Source organism: Scyliorhinus torazame, chromosome 3 (assembly GCF_047496885.1).
Source record: "Scyliorhinus torazame isolate Kashiwa2021f chromosome 3, sScyTor2.1, whole genome shotgun sequence".
NCBI lineage: Eukaryota > Metazoa > Chordata > Chondrichthyes > Carcharhiniformes > Scyliorhinidae > Scyliorhinus > Scyliorhinus torazame.
Window position 1 is genome coordinate 348,449,700 of NC_092709.1, and position 18,942 is coordinate 348,468,641.

The 18,942-nt window shown below is 47.1% G+C and overlaps 1 protein-coding gene across 1 annotated transcript in view; it reads left to right on the forward strand.

Annotated features, from left to right (window-relative positions):
• LOC140409330 (uncharacterized) overlaps nucleotides 1–18,942 on the forward strand; it is a 235,308-nt gene that overhangs the window by 211,199 nt on the left and 5,167 nt on the right. Inside the window, exon 5 of the mRNA XM_072497744.1 lies at nucleotides 10,850–11,027. Within this exon, the coding sequence (XP_072353845.1) occupies nucleotides 10,850–11,027 (178 nt within the window). The remainder of the gene's footprint in view (nucleotides 1–10,849; nucleotides 11,028–18,942) is intronic.

The following is an 18,942-nucleotide window of genomic DNA, read 5'->3' on the forward strand; positions in this document are numbered from 1 at the left end:
TGGGCCGAGCGGCCGTCGTAAAAACCCGAAGTCCCGCCGGCGCCGTTCGCACCTGCTCTCAGCCGGCGGGACCTCGGCGTGGAAGAGTCCGGGGGTGGGGGAGAGGGGTGGTCCGACCCCGAGGGGGGGGTCCTGCGATGTGGCCTGGCCAGCGATCGGGGCCCACCGATCGGCGGGCCGGTCTTTCTGGCTGGCGGCCTCCTTTCTTCCGCGCCAGCCCCTGTAGCCCTGCGTCATGTTGCATCGGGCCGGCGCGGAGAAGGGAGCCACTGCCCATGCGCACGTTGGCTCCGGTGCCACTGCGCATGCGCGGATCCTGCGGCGCCCAGTTCACGCCGGGATCAGCAGCTGGACCGCCCTGGATAGTTCCAGTACCGTGCTGGCCCCCTGTAGGGGCCAGAATTGCTGATCCTGAGGCCCTGTTGACGCTGTCGAGAAACACAACGGCGTTTCCGACGGCGTCAACACTTAGCCTCAGGATCACAGAATCCCGCCCATTAATTTAATACTTCATCTATGCCTCCTGTCTTCATGTGGTCCCTAATCAAATCCACTCCAACTTTTACCACCCTTTTTTAATATTATAAACGGCTTTCAGATTCCCTTTTATGTTAGCTGACGGTCTCTTTTCACTCTCTCTTTGCTTCTCTCATTTCATCTTTTCCTTCCCCTCTGGACCTTCTGACGTTACCCATGGCTCGGCACAACATCGTGGGCCGAAGGGCCTGTTCTGTGCTGTATTTTCTATGTTCTATGTTCTATGTTCTCCTTGTCATCCAGGGAACTCTGGATTTATTTGCCCTATCGTTGTTTTGAGGGATATACCTTGACTGTATCTCGACTATCTCTTCTTAATCCATTGTTCATTTTTCCTGCCAACCTTCGGCTCGTTATCTATTTGACCCAGATCCGTTCTGGAGGTTGGTTTTATCCCAGTTAATTATTCTTACTCTGCATTGTTCTCTCCCATAGTCCCGCCTAAACCTTATTGCAGTGATCACTGTCCCCCAAATGTCCTTCTACTGATCCTTGATCATCGTGATCCACCTCATTCCCAAGAACGGGATCCTTTGGACTGGGGACATACTGCTGTAGAAAATGTTCCTGAACACACTGCAGGAACTCTTGCTCCTCTGCCCCCTTTACAATTCTCCCATCTCAGCCTACATTTGGATAATTAAAGTCCTCCATTATAACTATGCTAGAATTATTCAACCCCTCTGTTATTGTCTTGCTGCAAATTTAGCGAAGAGGAGAGGTTGGATAAACTTAGATTGTTTCCATTGGAACGACGGAGGTTGATGGGCGACCCGATAGAAGTTTCCAAAATTATGAGGCGCATGGACAGGGTGGATAGTCAGAATCTTTTTTCCAGGGTGGGAAAATCGATAACTTGGGGACATAGGTTTAAGGTGCGAGGGGCAAGGTTTAGAGGAGATGTAGGAGGCAAGATTTTTACCCAGAGGGTAGTGGGTGCCTGGAACTCGCTGCCGGAGGAGGTGGTGGAAGCAGGGACGATAGTGACGTTTAAGGGGCATCTTGACAAATACATGAATAGGATGGGAATAGAGGGATACGGACCCAGGAAGTGTAGAAGATTTTAGTTTAGACAGGCATCATGATCAGCCCATGTACTGTTCTTTGTTCCCCTATATCCTTTTCACTTGTTGATGGCTTGTAGACTATACTGAGCAATGTAACCAGGGGCTGGTTTAGCACACTGGGCTAAATCGCTGGCTTTCAAGGCAGGCTAGCAGCACGGTTCAATTCCCATACCAGCCTCCCCGAACAGGCGCTGGAATGTGGCGACTAGGGGCTTTTCACAGTAACTTCATTTGAAGCCTACTTGTGACAATAAGCGATTTTCATTTTCAGAATTGCACCTTTTGTGTTCCTTAGCTTTAGCCAAATGTATTCTGCCCTCGATCCCACTGGAACATCCTCTTTCTCCAGCGTGGCAATGCTCTACTTTTCTTCCTTGAACACCTTCTATCCAGGAAGCTTTAACAACCAGTCCGGCCCTTCTTTGAACAAGGTCTCTGTTATAACCACAACATCATATTCCCACCTGGCAATCTGTGTGCATTCATATACATGCTAACTTTGGACTCACTTTGGAGCATCCGCGATGCTGAGGAAGTTGTGGATAGCACATTCAGTGAGTTGGTCACACCGCAGATTAAAATTACTGAGGCAGATAGGGAATGCGTGACCAACAGACAGAGGAAGAGTAGGAAGGCAGTGCAGGGATCCCCTGCGGTCATCTCCCTCCAAAACAGATTTACCGTTTTGGAAACTGTTGGGGGAGATGGCTCACCAGGGGAAGGTGGCAGCAGCCAGGTTCATGGCACCGTGGCTGGCTCTGCTGCACAGAAGGGCGGGAAAAAGAGTGGCAGAGCTATAGTGATAGGGGATTCAATTGTAAGGGGAATAGACCGGCGTTTCTGTGGACGCAAACGAGAATCCAGGTTGGTATGTTGCCTCCCTGGTGCAAGGGTCAAGGATGTCTCGGAGCGGCTGCAGGGCATTCTGGAGGGGGAGGGTGAACAGCCAGCTGTCGTGGTGCATATAGGCACCAAAGATATAGGTAAAAAACGGGATGAGGTCCTACAAGCTGAATTTAGGGAGTTAGGAGTTAAACTAAAAAGTAGGACCTCAAAGGTAGTAATCTCAGGATTGCTACCAGTGCCACGTGATAGTCAGAGTAGGAATGACAGGATAGCTAGGATGAATACGTGTCTTGAGAGATGGTGCAAGAGGGAGGGTTTCAAATTCCTGGGACATTGGGACCGGTTCTGGGGGAGGTGGGACCTGTACAAATCGGACGGTCTGCATCTGGGTGGGACTGGAACCAATGTTCTCGGGGGTGTGTTTGCTAGTGCAGTTGGGGAGGGTTTAAACTAATGTGGCAGGGGGATGGGAACCGATGTAGGAAGTCAGTGGGGACAGAAACAAAAGGCAGGAAGGGAGAGTGTGTAAAGCATGACCTGAGAAAGCAGGGCAGAGAACAAGGAAGGTCTACATTAAACTGCATTTATTTCAATGCAATGGGCCTGACGGGCAAAGTGGATGAACTCAGGGCATGGACGGGCACATGGGACTGGGATATTATAGCTATGACTGAAACATGGCTAAGGGAGGGGCAGGACTGGCAGCTCAATGTTCCGGGGTACAGATGCTATAGAAAGGATAGAACAGGAGGTAAGAGAGGAGGGGGAGTGGCGTTTTTGATTAGGGAGAACATCATGGCAGTACTTAGAGGGGATATATCCGAGGGTTCGCCCACTGAGTCTATATGGGTGGAACTGAAAAATAAGAAGGGAGAGATCACCTTGGTAGGACTGTACTACAGGCCCCCAAATAGTCAGCGGGAAATTGAGGAGCAAATATGTAAGGAGATTACAGATAGCTGCAAGAATAATAGGGTGGTAGTAGTAGGGGACTTTAACTTTCCCAACATTGACTGGGACAGCCATAGCATTAGGGGCTTGGATGGAGGGAAATTTGTTGAGTGTATTCAGGAGGAATTTCTCATTCAGTATGTGGATGGACTGACTAGAGAGGGGGCAAAACTTGACCTCGTCTTGGGAAATAAGGAAGGGCAAGTGACAGAAGTGCTAGTGAGAGATCACTTTGGGACAAGTGACCATAACTCCATTAGTTTTAAGATAGCTATGGAGAATGATAGGTCTGGCCCAAGAGTTAAAATTCTTAATTGGGGCAAGGCCAATTTTGATGGTATCAGACAGGAACTTGCAGAGGTAGATTGGGGGAGACTGTTGGCAGGCAAAGGGACGGCTGGTAAATGGGAGGCTTTTAAAAATGTGTTAACCAGGGTGCAGGGTAAGCACATTCCCTTTAGAGTGAAGGGTAAGGCTGGTAGGAGTAGGGAACCCTGGATGACTCGAGATATTGAGACTCTGGTCAAAAAGAAGAAGGAGGCATATGACGTACATAAGAAACTGGGATCAAGTGGATCCCTTGAAGAATATAGAGATTGTTGAAATAGAGTTAAGAGGGAAATCAGGAGGGCAAAAAGGGGACATGAAATTGCTTTGGCAAATAATGCAAGGGAGAATCCAAAGAGATTCTAAAAATACATAAAGGGGAAAAGAGTAACTAGGGACAGAGTAGGGCCTCTTAAGGATCAACAAGGGCATCTATGTGCAGAGCCACAAGAGTTGGGTGAGATCCTGAATGAATATTTCTCATCGGTATTCACGGTGGAGAAAGGCATGGATGTTAGGGAAATAAATAGTGATGTCTTGAGAAGTGTGCATATTACAGATGAGGAGGTGCTGGAAGTCTTAAAGCGCATCAAGGTAGATAAATCCCCGGGACCTGATGAAATGTATCCCAGGGTGTTGTGGGAGGCTAGGGAGGAAATTGCAGGTCCTCTAACAGAGATATTTGAATCATCGGCAGCCACAGGTGAGGTGCCTGAAGATTGGAGAGTGGCGAATGTTGTACCCTTGTTTAAGAAGGGCAGCAGGGAAAAGCCTGGGAACTACAGACCGGTGAGCTTAACGTCTGTAGTAGGTAAGTTGCTAGAAGGTATTCTGAGAGACAGGATCTACAAGCATTTAGAGAGGCAAGGACTGATTCGGGGCAGTCAGCATGGCTTTGTGCGTGGAAAATCATGTCTCACAAATTTGATTGAGTTTTTTGAGGGGGTGACCAAGAAGGTAGATGAGGGCAGTGCAGTAGACGTTGTCTACATGGACTTTAGCAAAGCCTTTGACAAGGTACCGCATGGTAGGTTGTTGCAGAAGGTTAAAGCTCACGGGATCCAGGGTGAGGTTGCCAATTGGATTCAAAATTGGCTGGACGACAGAAGGCAGAGGGTGGTTGGAGAGGGTTGTTTTTCAAACTGGAGGCCTGTGACCAGTGGTGTGCCTCAGGGATCGGTGCTGGGTCCACTGTTATTTGTGATTTATATTAATGATTTGGATGAGAATTTAGGAGGCATGGTTAGTAAGTTTGCAGATGACACCAAGATTGGTGGCACAGTGGACAGTGAAGAAGATTATCTAGGATTGCAACGGGATCTTGATCAATTAGGCCAGTGGGCCGACGGATGGCAGATGGAGTTTAATTTAGATAAATGTGAGGTGACGCATTTTGGCAGATCGAATCAGGCCAGGACCTACTCAGTTAATGGTATGGCGTTGGGGAGAGTTATAGAACAAAGAGATCTAGGAGTACAGGTTCACAGCTCCTTGAAGGTGGAGTCGCAGGTGGACAGGGTGGTGAAGAAGGCATTCGGCATGCTTGGTTTCATTGGTCAGAACATTGAATACAGGAGTTGGGACGTCTTGTTGAAGTTGTACAAGACATTGGTACGGCCACACTTGGAATACTGTGTGCAGTTCTGGTCACCCTATTATAGGAAGGATATTATTAAACTGGAAAGAGTGGAAAAGATTTACTAGGATGTTGCCGGGACTTGATGGTTTGAGTTATAAGGAGAGACTGGATAGACTGGGACTTTTTTCCTTGGAGCGTAGGAGGCTTAGGGGTGATCTTATAGAGGTCTATAAAATAATGAGGGGCATAGATAAGGTAGATAGTCAACATCTTTTCCCAAAGGTAGGGGAGTCTAAAACTAGAGGGCATAGGTTTAAGGTGAGAGGGGAGAGATTCAGAACGGCCCAGAGGGGCAATTTCTTCACTCAGAGGGTAGTGAGTGTCTGGAATGGGCTGCCAGAGGTAGTAGTAGAGGCGGGTACAATTGTGTCTTTTAAAAAACATTTAGATAGTTACATGGGTAAGATGGGTATAGAGGGTTATGGGCCAAGTGCAGGCAACTGGGACTAGCTTAATGGTAAAAACTGGGCGGCATGGACTGGTTGGGCCGAAGGGCCTGTTTCCATGCTGTAAACGTCTATGATTCTTCTATGATTCTAACTCTGATTTAGATGTTTTTACTTAATTCCTTACTCTGACTCCATCTGATAACTTACTATTCAGTGGGCTAAACAGCTGGTTTGTGATGCAGAACAATGCCAGCAGCGCGGGTTCAATTCCCGGCCTCCCCGAACAGGCGCCGGAATGTGGTGACTAGGAGCTTTTCACAGTAACTTCATTGAAGCCTACTTGTGACAATAAGCGATTATTATTATTATTCCCTACTCGAGTGCTATTTATTTCGATCAGTATTCTTTTCACCTTTGTAACCGTTCTCTAGTATTGCCTCCTGGTTCCCACACCCCTGCCAATTTAGCTCATACCCTCCCCAATAGCACTAGCAAATCCCTTAACCATTTTAAATAAACAGTGTTCAGAAAAGGTTCATACCGACAAAAAAGAAAGACAGTAGAAAGGGGAAAAATCGACCGTGGATATCTAAGGAGGTGAGGGAGAGTAAGTGAGGGAGAGTATCAAATTGAAGGAAAAAACATAAAAAGTGGCAAAAATTAGTGGGAGACTAGAGGACTGGGAAGTCTTTAGGGGACAACAGAAAGCTACTAAAAAAGCTATAAAGAAGAGTAAGGTAGACTATGAAAGTAAACTGGCTCAGAACATAAAAGCAGATAGTAAAAGCTTCTACAAATATATAAGACAAAAAAGAGTGGTTCAGGTAAATATTGGTCCTTTGGAAGATGAGAAGGGAGATTTAATAATAGGAGACGGGGAAATGGCTGAGGAGCTGAACAGGTTTTTTGGGTCAGTCTTCACAGTGGAGGACACAAATAACATGCCAGTGACTGATGGAAATAAAGATATGATAGGTGAGGACCTTGAGATGATTGTAATCACTAAGGAGGCAGTATTGGGCAAGCTAATGGGGCTAAAGGTAGACAAGTCTCCTGGCCCTGATGGTATGCATCCCAGAGTGTTAAAAGAGATGGCTAGGGAAATTGTAAACGCACTAGTGATAATTTATCAAAATTCACTAGACTCTGCAGTGGTCCCAGAGGATTGGAAAATAGCAAACGTGACACCACTGTTTAAAAAAGGAGGTCGGCAGAAAGCGGGTAATTATAGGCCGGTAAGCTTAACTTCGGTTGTAGGGAAAATGCTGGAATCTATCATTAAGGAGGAAATAGCGGGGCACCTGGAGGGAAATTGTCCCATTGGGCAGACGCAGCATGGGTTCACAAAGGGTAGGTCGTGTCTGACTAATTTGGTAGAATTCTTTGAGGACGTTACCAGTGCAGTAGATAACGGGGAGCCAATGGATGTGGTATATCTGGATTTCCAGAAAGCTTTTGACAAGGTGCCACACAAAAGGTTGCTGCATAAACTAGAAATGCATGGCATTGAGGGTAAAGTGGTAGCATGGGTAGAGGATTGGTTAACTAACAGAAAGCAGAGAGTGGGGATAAATGGGTGTTTCTCTGGTTGGCAACCTGTAACTAGTGGGGTCCCTCAAGGATCAGTGTTGGGCCCGCAGTTGTTCACAATTTACATAGACGATTTGGAGTTGGGAACCAAGTGCGATGTGTCAAAGTTTGCAGACGACACTAAGATGAGTGGTAAAGCAAAAAGTGCAGAGGATACCGGAAGTCTGCAGAAGGATTTGGATAGGTTAGGTGAATGGGCTAGGGTCTGGCAGATGGAATTCAATGTTGCCAAGTGTGAGGCTATCCATTTTGGGAGGAATAACAGCAGAATGGATTATTATTTAAACGGTAAGATGTTAAAACCTGCTGCTGTGCAGAGGGACCTGGGTGTGCTGGTGCACGAGTCGCAAAAAGTTGGTGTGCAGGTGCAACAGGTGATTAAGAAGGCTAATCAAGTTTTGTCTTTCGTTGCTAGAGGGATGGAGTTCAAGACTAGTGAGGTTATGCTGCAATTGTATAGGGTGTTGGTGAGGCCGCATCTGGAGTATTGTGTTCAGTTTTGGTCTCCTTACCTGAGAAAGGACATATTGGCACTGGAGGGAGTGCAGAGGAGATTCACTAGGTTGATCCCAGAGTTGAGGGGATTAGATTATGACGAGAGGTTGAGTATACTGGGACTGTACTCATTGGAGTTTAGAAGGATGCGGGGGAATCTTATTGAAACATATAAAATTATGAAGGGAATAGATTTTTTGATTTTTATGTCATCATTGGCTACAGGAATAGTGCCAGAAGACTGGAGGATAGCAAATGTGGTCCCTTTGTTCAAATAGGGGAGCAGTGACAACCCCGGCAACTATAGACCGGTGAGCCTCACGTCTGTAGTGGGTAAAGTCTTGGAGGGGATTATAAGAGACAAGATTTATAATCATCTAGATAGGAATAATATGATCAGGGATAGTCAGCATGGCTTTGTGAAGGGTAGGTCATGCCTCACAAACCTTATCGAGTTCTTTGAGAAGGTGACTGAACAGGTAGACGAAGGTAGAGCAGTTGATGTGGTGTATATGGATTTCAGCAAAGCGTTTGATAAGGTTCCCCACGGTAGGCTATTGCAGAAAATACGGAGGCTGGGGATTGAGGGTGATTTAGAGATGTGGATCAGAAATTGGCTAGCTGAAAGAAGACAGAGGGTGGTGGTTGATGGGAAATGTTCAGAATGGAGTTCAGTCACAAGTGGAGTACCACAAGGATCTGTTCTGGGGCCGTTGCTGTTTGTCATTTTTATCAATGACCTAGAGGAAGGCGCAGAAGGGTGGGTGAGTAAATTTGCAGACGATACTAAAGTCAGTGGTGTTGTCGATAGTGTGGAAGGATGTAGCAAGATACAGAGGGATATAGATAAGCTGCAGAGCTGGGCTGAGAGGTGGCAAATGGAGTTTAATGTAGAGAAGTGTGAGGTGATTCACTTTGGAAGGAATAACAGGAATGCGGAATATTTGGCTAATGGTAAAGTTCTTGGAAGTGTGGATGAGCATAGGGATCTAGGTGTCCATGTACATAGATCCCTGAAAGTTGCCACCCAGGTTGATAGGGTTGTGAAGAAGGCCTATGGAGTGTTGGCCTTTATTGGTAGAGGGATTGAGTTCCGGAGTCAGGAGGTCATGTTGCAGCTGTACAGAACTCTGGTACGGCGGCATTTGGAGTATTGCGTACAGTTCTGGTCACCGCATTATAGGAAGGACGTGGAGTCTTTGGAGCGGGTGCAGAGGAGATTTACCAGGATGTTGCCTGGTATGGAGGGAAAATCTTATGAGGAAAGGCTGATGGACTTGAGGTTGTTTTCGTTGGCGAGAAGGTTAAGAGGAGACTTAATAGAGGCATACAAAATGATCAGGGGGTTAGATCTGGTGGACAGTGAGAGCCTTCTCCCGCGGATGGAAATAGCTGGCACGAGGGGACATAGCTTTAAACTGAGGGGTAATAGATATAGGACAGAGGTCAGAGGTAGGTTCTTTACGCAAAGAGTAGTGAGGCCGTGGAATGCCCTACCTGCTACAGTAGTGAACTCGCCAACACTGAGGGCATTTAAAAGTTTATTGGATAAACATATGGATGATATTGGCATAGTGTAGGTTAGATGGCTTTTATTTCGGTGCAACATCGTGGGCCGAAGGGCCTGTACTGCGCTGTATCGTTCTATGTTCTATAGGATAGATGCGGGCAGGTTGTTTCCACTGGTCGGGGAAAGCAGAACTAGGGGGCATAGCCTCAAAATAAGGGGAAGTAGATTTAGGACGGAGTGTAGGAGGAACTTCTTCACCCAAAGGGTTGTGAATCTCTGGAATTCCTTGCCCAGTGAAGCAGTTGAGGCTCCTTCTTTAAACGTTTTTAAGAAAAAGAATTTCTAAAGAATAAAGGGATTCGGGGATATGGTGTACGGGCCGGAGAGTGGAGCTGAGTCCACAAAGATCAGCCATGATCTCATTAAATGGCGGAGCAAGCTCGAGGGGCCAGATGGCCTACTCCTGTTCCTAGTTCTTATGTTCTAAATTAGGCTATTTCGGAAAGAGAGGAAAATCTAGAGTGATAGAAAAGTACACGAGGTGCCAAAATATCTCTGACCCTTCATATAAAATGAGGGAGATTAGATTGAGAGAGGTCTGCAAACTGTGTCAATGTCAGGTAATGGAAGTCTGCTGGTCTCGGTGGATCTGGGATCTGTCCCAAGGAGACCAAATTAGTTTTTCCCTTCTTTTAGAAGAGGGTTTCAAAGCTGTTATAAGACCATAAGACATAGGAGCGGAAGTAAGGCCATTTGGCCCATCGAGTCCACTCCACCATTCAATCATGGCTGATTTCAACTCCATTTACCCGCTCTCTCTCCATAGCCCTTAATTCCTCGAGAAATCAAGAATTTATCAACTTCTGTCTTAAAGACACTCAACGTCCCGGCCTCCACCGCCCTCTGTGGCAATGAATTCCACAGACCCACCACTCTCTGGCTGAAGAAATTTCTCCTCATCTCTGTTCTAAAGTGACTCCCTTTTATTCTAAGGCTGTGCCCCCGGGTCCTAGTCTCCCCTGCTAATGGAAACAACTTCTCTATGTCCACCCTATCTAAGCCATTCATTATCTTGTAAGTTTCTATTAGATCTCCCCTCAACCTCCTAAACTCCAATGAATATAATCCCAGGATCCTCAGACGTTCATCGTATGTTAGGCCTACCATTCCTGGGATCATCTGTGTGAATCTCCGCTGGACCCGCTCCAGTGCCAGTATGTCCTTCCTGAGGTGTGGGGCCCAAAATTGCTCACAGTATTCTAAATGGGGCCAACTAATGCTTTATAAAGCTTCAGAAGTACATCCCTGCTTTTATATTCCAAGCCGCTTGAGATAAATGACAACATTGCATTTGCTTTCTTAATTACGGACTCAACCTGCAAGTTTACCTTTAGAGAATCCTGGACTAGGACTCCCAAGTCCCTTTGCACTTCAGCATTGTGAATTTTGTTATGGTTGTAACAGGTCGTATGAGTGACGGTCTCTGTTGTCTCACCAGCCCTCATCCCGTGAAGCCCATCAGCAGCACTGTGCAGACTACGGAGAAGAAATCTGGTCTGTTGGGTATTGGCAGCACGCTAAGCAGTGGGCTCGAGAAACTGAAGAACGTGACGACAGGAAGTATCAGCCCCATCAGGTCACCAGCGCCCGGTCAGGAGGAGCAGGAAGCAGTAAAGGTAATTGGGTAACTCTCGTTAGAACATCTGCACATTTAATGCCCACCATATGCTGCGGGTCAAGTGAAGCACTTGTGCAACAGCTGCAGAACGCCCAGCGAACCACTGTACAGAGAAATTCACACTCTGCTGCATCTGTGTTGGTTGACGAAATTCAACATTTTCTTTTGGATTTTTGCTCGGAGAGAAGTGTGACCAGGCCCGAAGCGATTGAGATTACGGGATTCAGGGTGTGAGTGAGCCACGTACAATGTGGCCAAATCTCCTCCACCCTTTCCATCTGTCCTTTAAACCATCTGGATGAATCTCCACCCTCAAAACTGTCCCTGTCTTTGAGCTTCAGACACACAAAAGAACAATACAGCACAGGAACAAGGCCCTTCGGCCCTCCAAGCCTGTACCGGTAATTATACCAACCTTGGTCAAAACCCTCTGCACTTCCTTGTGCTGTATCCTTTTATACCCATCCTGTCCATGTATTTGTCAAGATGCCTTCTGAACGCTGTTGCTGTATCTGCTTCCACAACCTCCCCTGGCAACGCGTTCCAGGCACTCACCACCCTCTGTGTATAAAAAAAAAACCTATCTCGTACATCTCCTCTAAACTTTGCCCCACGGGCCTTAAACCTATGCCCCCTGGGGACTGACCCTCCACCCTGAGAAAGAGTGCCTGCCCATCCACTCTATCCACACCTCTCATTATCTTGTAGACCTCTATCAGGCCAGCACTCAACCTCCGTCACTTTGATGAAAACAGTTCAAGTCCATTCAGCCTCCAGACCAGGCAACATACTGGTAAATCTCCTCTGCACCCTCTCCAAAGCTTCCACGTCCTTCTTGTAGTGTGGCGACCAGAACTGTGAGCAATATTCCAAGTGCGGCCTTACTAAGGTTCTATACAACTGCAGCATGACTTGCCAGTTTTTATACTCGATGCCCCGTCCAATGAAGGCAAACATTCCGTATGCTTTCTTGTCCACTCGTGTTGCCACCTTCAAAGATCTGTGGACCTGCACGCCCAGATCTCTCTGACTTTCTATATTCCTAAGTGTTTTGCCATTTACGGTATATTTCCCTTCTATGTTAGACCTACCAAAATAATAATAATCTTTATTGTCACAAGTAGGTTTACATTAACATTACAATGAAGTTACTGGAAAAATCCCCTAGTCGCCACATTCCGGCGCCTGTTCGGGTACACTGAGGGAGAATTCAGAATGTCCAATTCACCTAACAATCACGTCTTTTGGGACTTGTGGGAGGAAACCGGATAACTCAGAGGAAACCCACGCAGACATGGGGAGAACGTGCAGACTCTGCAGACAGTGACCCAAGTGGGAATCAAACCTGCGACCTTGGCGCTGTGAAGCAACAGTGCTAACCACTGTGCTACCGTGCCGCCCTCAATGCATTACCTCATATTTGTCTGGATTAAACTCCATTTGCCATTTCTCTGCCCAAGTCTCCAACCTATCCATGTCCTGATGTATTCTCTGACATTCCTCAACACTATCTGCCACTCCATCTACCTTGGTGTCGTCCACAAACTTATTAATCAGACCGGCTACATTTTCCTGCAAATCGTTTAAGTCCACTACAAACAACAGAGATCCCAGCATAGATCCCTGTGGAACACCATTAGTCACAACCTTCTATTCAGGAAAAACATCTTCTACTGCTGCCCTTTACCTTCCGTGACCGAGCCAGTTCTGTATCCATCTTACCACCTCACCTCTGATCCCGTGTGACTTCGCCTTTTGTACCAGTCTGCCATGAGGCACCTTGTCAAAGGCTTTACTGAAGTCCATGTAAACACCATCCACCGCCCTCCCCTCATCAATCATCTTTATCACCTCCTCAAAAAACTAAATCAAGGCACCACCTCCCTTTCACAAATCCCTCCCGTATCCCTCAGCTGCTTGGATTGGGATGGTGGTGGGGGTGGGAGGTGGACTGTACTCCGTAACTATTCCCATCGGATTTTCAGGTACACCAAGAAGCAGCGGCTGTTCATGTGTTTACCGACAAATATTTCAGCGTTGTTGAATGGAAAACGATACACACACACACACACACACACTCTTTTGTTTTCTATTTCCTTTTGAAACGATTTGTCGGTCTAAGTATAAACCATGTTTAAAAATGGAAAAGTTATTCCGATTGTAGGTTGCAAAGCATCTGTGCTGGATGTGTTAAGTAAGTTTAAAATGTCACCCTCGGAGAAGAGCTATGGATTTAATGCTTTGCCTGGCTTCCAGTTGGTTTGGCTTATATTCTCCCATTTCCATGGGATTGAGAGGATATTTCAGGAAAGGCTAACTGGCTGCAAGATGTGGATCATTCGTGGGTCGAACTTTCAATTGAGTCCAATGAGAAAATCCAGCCAGCAATTTGTTTTTGTTTTTAGTGGCAACGCCCCTCCCTACTTTTTTATTGAATCCCCTTTATTTATTACGCTCCCAAGTTTAAAAAATATACACTCAAGACCAACAATGTGCTGAGGTAGTTTCCACTCGGGTTATGCTGACTGGTGCAGTAGTCATAGAGTGTCGAGTTCACTGCCACAGCCAGCAAGGTTCAACAAGGCACCCTTCTGCGTCTTTGCCCCACCCAAGATCGGTCAGGTCAGCTGCTGAGGACATTCCTGGTGGAAGTGCAGAGGCATGCGACCAGACTGATTCCATGGATCGTGAGTCCTAATCTTGGAGAACTATGGACAAATGTAGCCCCTGTGCCTTTTCCATTGTTTTGCCCCCATGCTGTCCTTCAGGCAGGGGGGGTGGGAATCAGGACAGTAAGCCAGCAAGTGTAGAGACTGGGGATGATCATGGTAACAGGGTCAGGATGGCTAAGAGGAAGGGTAGTCTGGGGGAGGTCGAGCTCAGTGGGCCTGGAGGTTCAATGCACGGAGTATGACAGATGAACTTGAAGTCTTGATTCAAGCAGGAATGTGGTTGCTGTAATGGAGACTTGGTTAAAAAAGGGACAGGACTGACAGCTAAATATTCCAGGATATAGGTGTTTTAGGCGAGACAGGGAGGAAGATGAAAGAGGTGGGGGACTGGCAGTACTGGTTAGAGAACATATTACAGCTGTACAGAGGGAGGATACCATGGAAGAATCAAGTAATGAGGCACTGTTGGTAGAACACAGAAACAGGAAAGGGGTAGTCACTATGATGTACTACAGGCCACCAAACAGCCCACGGGAAGTTGATGAACAAATATGTAAGCAGATTCTGGATAGATGTAGAAATAATAGGGTTGTTGTAATGGGAGACTTTAATTTTCCTCATATTGACTGGAAGTCCCTTAGGGCTAAGGGTCTGGATGGTGAGAAATGTGTTAAGTGTGTCCAAGAAGGTTTTTTGGAACAATATGTGGATAGTCTGACTAGAGAGGGGGCTATACTGGACCTAGTACTAGGGAACGAGCCTGGCCAGGTCATCAAAGACCACAATTCCGTAAGTTTTCAGATGCTCATGGAAAAGAACGAGTGTTGTCCTAGGATTGAATGAAATGAAATGAAATGAAAATCGCTTATTGTCACAAGTAGGCTTCATTAAGTTACTGTGAAAAGCCCCTAGTCGCCACATTCTGCCGCCTGTTCGAGGAGGCTGTTACGGGAATTGAAATGTGCTGCTGGCCTGCCTTGGTCTGCTTTCAAAGCCAGCGATTTAGCCCTGTGCTAAACAGCCCCTCAATTTAGATTTAGGTGCTAAATTGGGGGAAGGCTAACTACAACCAGATTAGGCAGGATTTGGAGGCTGTTTTTGGGAAGAGGCTGGTTGAGGGTAAATCCACATTTGGAAGATGGGAGTGCAGGACAGGCATGTGACAGCAAAAAGGAAGGACAGGAAAGGCAGGATTCAGGAACCATGAATGACAGGGAAATTGCGAGTCTTGTCAAAAAGAAAAAAGATACATATGTGAGGTACAGGGAACTAAAAACAGATGATGCACTTGAAGAATACAAGGAAAGTAGAAAAGAGCTCAAGCAGAGAGTTAGCAGGAAAACAATGGGTCACAAAATGTCCTTGGCAGACAGGGTTAAGGAGAATCCCAAGGCATTTTATACGTATATTAGGAAAAAGAGGGTAGCTAGAGAAAGAGTTGGTCCACTCAAGGACAAACGAGGGAAATTCTGTGTAGAACCAGAGGATGTAGGTGAGATCCTCAATGAGTATTTTGCATCGGTATTCACAAACAAGAGGGACACGTTGATTGGTGGTGTCTCAGAGGGATGTGTAAACACTTTAGAACAGGTCGTTGTTACGAGGGAGGAAGTGTTAGGTGTGTTAAAAAGCATTAAGGTCGACAAATCCCCAGGGCCAGATGGCATCTATCCCAGATTACTGAGGGAGACGAGAGATGAAATCGCTGGGCCTCTAACAGAAATTTTTGTGTCCTCACTGGCCACAGGGGAGATCCCAGAGGATTGGAGGATAGCCAATGTTGTACTGTTATTTAAGAATGGTTGCAAAGATAACCCAGGTAATTATATGTCAGTGAGCCTGCCATCAGTAATAGTGAAATTCTTAGAAAAGATTTTCAGAGATAGGGGGCTGGATTTCCCCCCCCCCGATGATGAAATGGTGTTCGGCGATGGGGTGGAGAATCCATTTTGGGGCCAAAATCGGGAGCGGCGTGGGCTTTTAAATTCTCCGCCCCCTGAAAATCGGCGCACTCGTGGAGTACGCCGTGTCAAGTATCCACCGCCTGAGGCCATTGCCTGAGGCCAGCCCCACGATGCTCCGTCCCCGACCGGCCGAATTCCCGACGGCGTGGACCTCTCATGGTCCCACCGTCCGGGATCCTCGCGTAGAGGCTGCGGACTCAGCCCGGGGCCGCCACAGTCAGGGGAGGGCCGATCGGCGGGCTGGGGGGGGCTTCATTCGGGGCTGGGGGGCAATGTGAGCGGGCGGTCCAGGTCCGCGGGCTGAGTCCGCCATGGAGCACGGCGCGGTTGCTGGAGGCTGCTGCTGTGCGCATGCGCGGCCTCTGACCCGGAAGTGTTGGGGGGGGGTGCATATAGGCTGCTAGAGCTGCGAGCTCTACAACGGCTCCCTGCTAGCCCCCAGCGGTGAATCTGTGGCTTTTTGACGCCAGTTTTTCTGGCGTAAAAGACCACAGTTTTCACGACGGCGTGGGTCCTAGTCCCAAAAACGGAGAATTCAGCCCAGGATCTATGCACATTTGGAAGTGGATGGTCTTATTCGCGACAGGCAGCATGGTTTTGTACAAGGTCATGTCTCACTAATTTAATTGAGTTTTTTGAGGAGGTGACAAAAATGATTGACAAGGGAAGGGCTGTGAATGTTGTCGACATGGACAGTAAAGCATTTGACAAGGTCCCTCATGGCAGGCTGGTGCAAAAGATTAAATCACATAGGTTATGGGTGACTGGAGCTGTTTAGCACAGGGCTAAATCGCTGGTGTTTAAAGCAGACCAAGGCAGGCCAGCAGCACGGTTCAATTCCCGTATCAGCCTCCCCAAACAGGCTCCGGAATGTGGCGACTAGGGGCTTTTCACAGTAACTTAATTGAAGCCTACTTGTGACAATAAGCAATTTTCATTTTCATTTCATTCAACTAGCTGGATGGAACCAGAACTGGCTGGGCCATAGAAGACAGAGGGTAGCAGTGGAAGGGTGCTTTTCCGATTGGAGGTCTGTAACTAGTGGTGTTCCGCAGGGATCTGTACTGGGACCTCTGCTCTTTGTAATATATATAAATGACTTGGAAGAAAACGTAGCGGGTCTGATTAGCAAGTTTGCGGATGATACTAAGATTGCAGGAGTTGCGGATAGTGATGAAGGTTGTCAGCGAATACAGCAGGATATAAGATAGGCTGCAAAATTGGGCAGAGAAATGGCAGATGGAATTTAACCCGGACAAATTCGAGTTGATGCATTTTGGTAGATCCAATTCAGGTGGGAGCTATAATATAAATGGCAGAACCATCAGGAGCATAGAGACACAAAGAGATCTGGTCGTGCAGGTCTACAGATCCTTAAAAGTGGCAGCACAGGTGGAAATGGTGGTAAAGAAAGCATATGGCATGCTTGCCTTCATAGGACGGGGTATCGAGTACAAAAGCTCGAAAATTATGTTACAGTTATATAAAACGTTGGTTCGGCCACATTTGGAATACTGTGTCCAATTCTGGTCACCGCACTCCCAGAAGGACGTGGAGGCTTTGGAGAGAGTACAGAAAAGGTTTACCAGGATGTTGCCTGGTATGGAGGGTATTAGCTGTGAGGAGAGATTGAATAAACTGGGATTGTTCTCCCTAGAGAGACGGAGGCTGAGGGGCGACCTGTTGGAAGTTTATAAAATTATTCGGGGTACAGATAGGGTGAACAGCTGGAGGCTTTTTCCCAGGACGGAAATGACAATTACAAGGGGGCACAGGTTCAAGGTGAGGTGGGAAAGGTTCAGTGGAGATGTGCGGGGAAGTTTTTTACACAGAGGGTGGTGGTGGCCTGGAATGCGCTGCCAAGTGAGGCGGTTGAGGCAGATACGTTAGCGGCCTTTAAGACTTATCTGGATAGGCACATGAACAGACCGGGTATAGGAGGAGACAGGCGGTTGGTCTCGATAGGACACGTGATCGGCGCAGGCCTGGCGGGCCGAAGGGCCCGTTCCTGTGCTGTATTGTTCTTTGTTCTGTTTCTCCCTTTCCCTGCTCATCCTGTTGGATCTACAAGAAGCTGCATTTTCCACCTAACCAGAGAGAATGTGGTTAGCCACAACTCAAAAAGCTCTTTGTTGCAATTGGATCTAAAGTAGCAGATGGTCTAACGGGACGAGACAGGGTCGATGCAGGGAAGATGTTACCAATGATGGGTATGTCCAGAACCAGGGGTCACAGCCTGAGGATTCAGGGTAAACCATTTCGGACAGAGATAAGGAGACATTTTTTCACACAAAGAGTGGTGAGCCTGTGGAATTCATTACCACAGGAAGTAGTTGATGCTAAAACATTGAATATATTCAAGAGGCGGCTGGATATAGCACTTGGGGAGAATGGGATCAAAGGCTATGGGGAGAAAGCAGGATTAGGCTATTGAGTTGGATGATCAGCCATGATCGTGATGAATGGTGGAGCGGGCTCGAAGGACCAAAAGACCTCTTCCTGCCCCTCTCTTCTCTGTATACACGGTACATTTCATGTGACTTCTGAAATAAAGCACAAAAGGGACAAAATGAGATCACACACAAACAGGAGAAACTTGAGGAAAAGACTGCTTGATCTCCATATCCTTGTATATGGGGAGTTGAAAAAAGTCTTGTTTTCAAGTGGGAAGTTAAGGGATCATTGGACCTTGACAAAAGATCTATTTTTTGTGTTTCTATTATAAATTCCAATTTTTGTCTTGGGTTGAGTAGTAGTAATGTCACTGGTTCCACTTAGCTGCCCGTCTCCTGCTCTTTGGGTCTCTTGCAGGGCAGCGATGACAATGTTGAAGTGCCTGAGTTCACGGCAACAAGGGCAGTTCTCCGTTCTGGTCGATTGTTTTGCTCGTTACCCGTGAGGGTTCGCACGTTCCAGGTTCCGAATTTCAGTTTCACTTTGATTTTCTGACCACAGAGCCTGCTGGATGCGGTTTCCTAGTCAGGTTGGGGATGGAACAGACATTTGTGGGGCACCTATTCTAGCACTTTTCCCATGCGGGATGAGCAGAGCGGATCCTGAAGAGGGCTGCTCAGTCATGAAGAAAGCTGCCAAAACTCTCTCCTGTTCGTATCCCGTGAGAGAGACAACTGAATCAAACTTCACCGCCTATGTGATGGTTCAAAGCTCGGGACTTCCACATCTGGTACTGTCCCTGGTACATCAGACACACGGTCCTTGACAAAGGGTAGGTCCAGTTCCGGTGGCAAGGGAACCTCTATGACTGGGGATCTCCCTC